Source organism: Cydia fagiglandana, chromosome 15 (assembly GCF_963556715.1).
Source record: "Cydia fagiglandana chromosome 15, ilCydFagi1.1, whole genome shotgun sequence".
Classification (NCBI taxonomy): Eukaryota; Metazoa; Arthropoda; class Insecta; order Lepidoptera; family Tortricidae; genus Cydia; species Cydia fagiglandana.
Window position 1 is genome coordinate 11,881,841 of NC_085946.1, and position 7,141 is coordinate 11,888,981.

The window sequence follows — 7,141 nt, forward strand, 5'->3', positions numbered from 1 at the left end:
CGTTTGTCTATAGGTATAATGTCTATTGAGTGAACTTTTTGGTTTAAACTCTTTACAAGTAATAAAATATAAATAAACTTTACTATGCCCAGGCTGACAGCACTGTTTGTTAAGTCATTACTTTGACATTCCACTATAATTACATTTTTTTAAACATATTTTTAGTTAAAAATGGCAGGAGATGCACCAAGTGGATGTACAAGTAAACCCTTAGAATTAGACAATCTGCTAATAAAAAATGTCAATACATGGGGCAACGTTCAGTATAATGTCCCACTTAGGTTATCTAGCACTGAGACCAGGACTGCAACTAGCATTGGGACTCGCCATATACCTGATGTACCTTATGCTTTCGACTGCGTAAGTATTATGAACAATATATATATATATATAAAATATTATAGGACTTTATTACACAAATTGACTAAATAAAAGTAAGTACATAGAAAACACGCATGACTCGGGAGCAAATATCTGTGTTCATCACACGAATAAATTTCGAAACAGCCTTAACAATCGAAAGGCAAGGTTTAAAAAAATTGTACGCTATCAAAATCGTTGCAGACTTATCTTGGTCTAACTCTAGTTTATTCGAGGTTTCGTTATATAGGAAAGGGTAAATTATTGTGCGACCTTAAATTAACCTACCTATTATGGCGAATGCAAAAATGTAGCTTAAAAACTAAGATTAACGTCCATCGCACAGAGTATACAAGAATAAGGACAGTTATATTTCCAGAATTGTAAATAAGTAGACATAGACATAGAAAATTTTTATTTAACACCACATTGAAAAATATTTACAGGCAATGCTACAAAACATTATAAGCTTAGAATTAAACTTAATAGGCAAAAAATATTATGTTTACATGTAGATATAATTTTTTTAAATTATGATGTTAAAAAGGAGCGAACCTCAGCGTGTGTTGCAGCAGGCTTGCCTACTACAACGCTGGTTTTCAGGCCGACCCTTCGTACAATAAATATACATCTAAAATGTATTATTACCAGAGGATTTTTTTTTTTATTATGAATGGGCTTACTCATGGCCACAGACTAGCCGAGGCGTAGACGTGGCCTACGCCTCGAATATTTAAGAATATTTATTTATTGTAAGAATATTTTCTTAATTTATTTTCCAGAAAATCAATGAACCGCTACCAGAAAGGCTGTGCGGCCGAGACATGGTCGTGGAGAAGGAGAGCTACAGGACCACAACGGGCGAATACTGCGTGAAGCCCAACCCCAACAAGGCCATGGAGCGGTCTGACTGCGCCATCAACTGCCGCAGGGTCATATTCATGACCGGGGTTGAGAAAAGGGTTGGTACTTATAGGGACCGTGCGCGTTGGAGGGTCTGCCATCTTGTGGCTTGAATCGGAAACACATGTACAGTCGTGTATCAATCAGATGATAGAGTCGAAAAGTGGTAGACCACTTTCTTGGCTGACTGTACATTGCCAAGCAAGTGCTAACAATCTACCGTTCTCGTCGGCACGTTTCCTTGTGCATAGTAGGTTCTACCATCTTGTGAGCTACATCGGAAGCATACACGACATTTACGCCTCACACCAAAAACCTGACGGCTCCTATGCTGCCCCCTGTAGTTTATGCACGGGGCCTATATCAGATTTGTTTAAATGCGAAGACAGAGCATTATTTATATTTTTCTAGGTATTCCATTGTCATTATTGAAGGCAACTCCATTTTTGTGGCAGCCAGAAAACCCCTCAGTCAGAAAACCCCTTTTTAATGGTTAGTTAAAAATAGGCAACATTTCTGTCAGCATGTCATACAGACCACAAAATAATACGAATCATATCAATTAATAACTCATTCATCAAAACTTCAGTCTCAGCGAACTTACTCGAAGAGTTTTGATAATATCACGCTGTTCCCATATTCCTCTAGCCATCTCCACGTCAAAACTTGTCATACAAATTCAATTTTAATTTTTCAATAGAGGCCTCTGGCTATAAGGTGCAATTGTTGCCTATTTCGCACGTCAGTCTCACAATCCTTTTACACCACACCCGCCATTCTAATGTTCAATTTAGTCAGTATACTTTACTATGTTTCTAATTTTAAACGTTTCAGTTACAAGGGCAGACAATACGCCAGCCAACAGCGCTATCGGAAATGAAGGACAGCTTCCGTGGGATCCCTAGGTCACCATTAGCGCCTCCGGAAATTACCATCAAGCCACCTGATCCGGAGTATATATTTGATGTTAGTAATCACTTCTGAGTTTTGCCTGTGCTTTGATTCCTCATGGACCGCATAGTTACAATCCTGTCTTATCCAAATCAAAATGATGAAATAGTTCTGTCCTGTTATGAGTGTCATGCATAACCGCCATCTAATTCTAGCTTTGGGGTTAGCCAAGATTTGTCGAAAACGCCAATCAAAAATTGAAAATGTATCAGAATGACAGATGCTTCCATACATTACTTAATTATTTTAATATAAATTGGCATCTTCTATAAACCATATAGGACAGTCAATCACATCGTCAGTCGTTTACATTTTAGTTGTTGGTCACGGGCCCTCCGATATGCGATAAAAATGATAATGAGATCTCAACGTACATTACATAACTGATAAAAGTGATAAATAAATCTCTAGGTCAAAAACTCTATGTTCTGTTTTTCTATTATTCTTCTTCCTTGTCGTATCCTCATGGCTGAGGGACGTGACGAATGTGGACACTTTTCACCAGCGCTCTCCAAGCCACTCTGTCTTGGGCCCAGTGCATGCTAGCCTGCAATGTGGCGTTTGTCTCTGACGTTATTCTGTCCGCCCAACGCGCGCCCGCGTGTTTTCTATTATTACCTGGAGCAATCCTTACAAGGACTCTTACCAAAACCACCCAAAACAGAACTGATATTAGACACTACCTTTATTTTTTAGAATAGATCATTATTTAATAAGTTGTTGTTAGTCTTGTCCGAAAGAGACAGATCAGATTTTTTTGACAGGTAGTAGCTTGCGGCAGAAACGAGGAAACGCCTATATTCGACACGGCTGCCGGGTTCCGTAGGTTGATGGATCCCTATGTGTCCACGTACCGGCACTACCACAAGCCATTCACCCCCGAAGATCAGTACGGCATCGGTGCCAAGGATCACATCACCTTTTATACTGAATCTAACACCCCTAAGGTAAGTGAAACTGTGGGGTCACAAACATAAATGGTTTTACCACAGTATAAATAATAGTACTAGGTATATACAGAAGACTCACTTTCTAACAAAACGCGTCTGTTACAATCAGGACAGATTTAGCCGCTAGGTGGCGACAGCGCCACGCGCGGCTTATGGCTAGCCACCAAAATTGGTGTGAAACGGATGTACTTAAGCTACCTGTTGCAAAGCGACGAAGTCGCGGAGTGAACCACGCCTGGTTTTACTAGAATTTCGAGTTCCACCATTACCTAGTTATAGTATGATCCAAGTCCCGATGCACAATACACAAATATTCACTGAGTAGTCCTGAGAGTCCTGAGTACCTAAGTATGACTGGGGAATATCCACTGATTTGCATCAACTTCAGAATAACCTGGTATGGTGTAAATACGGACATAAAAACGCGAGACAATAAGTGAAAGCAATTTCTTGTACGCTACCTTTGATGAACACATAACTATAGAGTCTGTGCGGAAAGAGAAGAGTCGAGGAATATATGGGGCCCAATACATTCCCCCGAATCTTCTCTTTCCGAACAGAACTGTAGGTGTATTGTGCTGAGTACCCATCCTCAAGGCACCTGTTTTAAGCTGCAGAGCTTGACAAAAGCGAATGCATTTCTTCTTCTGATCCTTAGACCAGAGGATTCGGTCCAAAGCACAAGGAGATCTGGATGCCACTAACAGCCAAACCTCATCGAGGCGTATACGACAGAATCCACGTGAAGAAAGAGTACCATGAAGTGGCTGCGTGCCACAACCCCGTCAATAATTTAAAGGGGTAAAGATCGGTTTTCCTAGGATAGCGGTGCCGTCATATAGTGGCCGTCTCCATACTAAATCTTCTTCTTCCTCGCGTTATCCCGGCATTCTGCCACGGCTCATGGGAGCCTGGGGTCCGCTTGACAACTAATCCCATGATTTGACGTAGGCACTAGTCTCCATACTAAATAATACGGCTAAAATATGGATATCGTAGTATTTGTATGGAGACGGCCGCTATATGACGGCACCCTAGGAAACTAGAGCATAAGTACACTTCTACTGAAACTAGTACATCAAGGTATCAAATATCTACACGGACGGTTTACCCTTGAATTGCCGACAGACATTTCATCGAATGTTATTTCGAAGACAACGTTTCAAGTATTTTCATTTCATCGACAAGTCATTGCGTCGAAGAATTGATACTAGTAAATTTAAATCTAGGACTTTTAATTGGCACTCGAGTTATTTCGTATATAGTTTATATCGTGGTATTTCTTTACGGGTTTTCTTATTTCATTTTGGATTGCATTTAATATAATTTATTACGCATAAAATTATTTCAAAATGTAATATTTGACTTTGACAGCCGTGCGTTTCTGTGTGGGGTCGCAGTTCTAACCTAACCTAAACCTACTTTGAAAGACGTTCGTTTCTGTGTGGGGTCGCAGTTCTAACCTAACCTAAACCTACTTTGATAGCCGTTCGTGTCTGTGTGGAGTCGCAGTTTTAACCTAACCTAAACCTACTTTGAAAGCCGTTCGTTTTTGTGTGGGCTCGCAGTTCTAACCTAACATAAACCTACTTTGAAAGCCGTTCGTTTTTGTGTGGGGTCGCAGTTCTAACCTAACCTAAACCCACTTTGAAAGCCGTTCGTTTCTGTGTGGGCTCGCAGTTCTAACCTAACCTAAACCCACTTTGAAGCCGTTCGTTTCTGTGTGGGGTCGCAGTTCTAACCTAACCTAAACCCACTTTGAAAGCCGTTCGTTTCTGTGTGGGGTCGCAGTTCTAACCTAACCTAAACCTACTTTTAAAGCCGTTCGTTTCTGTGTGGGGTCGCAGTTCTAACCTAACATAAACCTACTTTGAAAGCCGTTCGTTTCTGTGTGGGCTCAGTTCTAACCTAACCTGAACCCACTTTGAAGCCGTTCGTTTCAGTGTGGGGTCGCAGTTCTAACCTAACCTAAACCCACTTTGAAAGCCGTTCGTTTCTGTGTGGGGTCGCAGTTCTAACCTAACCTAAACCTACTTTTAAAGCCGTTCGTTTTTGTGTGGGGTTGCAGTTCTAACCTAACCTAAACCGACTTAGATAGCCGTTCGTTTCTGTGTGGGGTCGCAGTTCTAACCTAACCGAAACCTAAAATTGTTACACCAGTATAAATGAGTAGTACGACATATAAAAATGTATTAAAGCAATACGTCGAACAAATGAATTGCAATGTTTAGTAGTTGTGCCAATTAAAATAATTTGAAACGAATCAGCGATTAAGTAATATTCGTTGAATAGTATTTCTACGCAGTAAGAAAAATTGAAATAAATAGTATATGAAACAAAATAACGCGAAACAATATTACTAGTACTAACGTTTCGATGAATCGTTGTCGATGAAATAATATTCGATGAAAAGTTTGTCGGCAAAACAAGGGTACACCACCTACATATTTTTGACACCGATACCTTGACTGTACACTTTGCCTGTGAACCTATTTTACCACTTGCACGAATGATCCCTCCTGCCTGTTCTTGTCCAGCAGTCTTGGTTACCAGTGTTACACTTTTTGACCACCACTTGTATAAAAAAAGTTACCTATAAGCTATCGTAGAAGCTTAGATTTTTATTAGCATATATGTACCTATACCTACATTCCTCGATCACTCATTTTCCAGGGTCTTCGAATCCGAAACAAGGAAGAAATTCCAGATACCCTTCGCCGTCAACAGTCTCGCCTCCTGGGGCCCCGGGGAGACATTCGACTTGCCACCTTTCCCCCCCAATCCCTACCAGGCCAACATTGCCCCCTTCATGTATTGTAGCGATTACTGCCACATAGCCCAGGGAACGCCCCCATATTCCGTGATTGACCAGATAAAACACGTCAAACCGCACAAACCGTGCAAGGAAAGATATATCGTATCCAGAGATTATGAAGTATAGTTTATTTTGAAATTGTAAATGTTTATAAAAAGTATATTGATTAAAATCTTATATTTTCTTGTGATCCAATTTCTTAGACCTTGCTCTGAAACAGAAAGAAAGGAGCGAATGAAAATACATTACTAAGGGCCCCCCCACATCTGGCGTCTTTCGAGCGTCGGCGTCTACAATTCTAGGGCCGACGTCGACGCAACGTCGACGCAACTGCGCAGCGACGTCATTTTCCATAGCGTTGGACCGACGCCGACATACGCAGACGCTCGAAAGACGCCAGATGTGGGGGGGGGGGTCCTACAATAACGATACCTATCAGAAGCGAAGCGCAAAAAAAAACTTAGGTTGATACCTAAGTTGATACAGAAGCCGGAGCTAATTACTAATTACTAATTAGGGCCAGTTGCACCAACCACATTTGGTAGACTGATAACCGTCACTCAGCAGTGAACTATGAAAATTCCCATATAAAATAATTTATAGTTCGTTTTAGAAAGAACTTGAAAGAAGGAAAGCGATCTTGATACCTATGTCTTTTATGAAAAACGCTTTTTAAAAATCAGTAACTATTACTTATGAAAGCAGAAGAATATAAATGATCTATTAGATTCATAATTGTTACATATTTGCATACATATTACTGGAGTCAGTTACGGATCGCTGCCATATATGACCCAATTTTTTTTTATTAAGCTATGAGCTTCATCACATATGATCTCTGAGTAATTCTAAGCATTTCTAGCCTCGGAGGCGATAAGAAGCGTGCGTCTAGTCGAGGAGGGCGGAGTACAAAGATGGCCGCCACCCGTCATCATTCAAAAAAATCTGTTCTGGTCTTGGTGGCTACTAGGGCAAGTTTGGTATCATTTTCGTATAAACCGAAGACGTGGAATTCATTGCTGATATTTGTTTTTTTCAGTTTCATAGTAATTTTGCAAGAAAAACGTAAAAAGATAAAAATTTGGGATGGAGGTTTTTGCTTTGAGAGCTAATAACTTTTGTATAGTGGCAAAAAGTATCATACAAAAATACTATAATAAAG

The 7,141-nt window shown here is 40.3% G+C and overlaps 1 protein-coding gene across 1 annotated transcript; it reads left to right on the top strand.

Annotated features, from left to right (window-relative positions):
* Positions 1-122: 122 nt before the first annotated feature.
* On the top strand, positions 123-6,145 carry LOC134671366 (uncharacterized). The gene is made up of 6 exons (XM_063529203.1): positions 123-360; positions 1,143-1,322; positions 2,098-2,229; positions 2,979-3,161; positions 3,823-3,965; positions 5,838-6,145. Exons 1-6 carry the CDS (start codon positions 172-174, stop codon positions 6,103-6,105), a joined length of 1,095 nt encoding a protein of 364 aa, XP_063385273.1. The 5' UTR covers positions 123-171; the 3' UTR covers positions 6,106-6,145.
* The last annotated feature ends 996 nt before the right edge of the window (positions 6,146-7,141 follow it).

Excerpts from the sequence above, each read along its gene's own strand:
- LOC134671366 (XM_063529203.1), top strand. The coding sequence starts at position 172 with ATGGCAGGAGATGCACCAAGTGGATGTACAAGTAAACCCTTAGAATTA. Across the intron at positions 1,323-2,097 it reads TGACCGGGGTTGAGAAAAGG|TTACAAGGGCAGACAATACG; the intron begins GTTGGTACTTAT and ends TAAACGTTTCAG. Across the intron at positions 2,230-2,978 it reads ATCCGGAGTATATATTTGAT|GTAGTAGCTTGCGGCAGAAA; the intron begins GTTAGTAATCAC and ends TTTTTTTGACAG.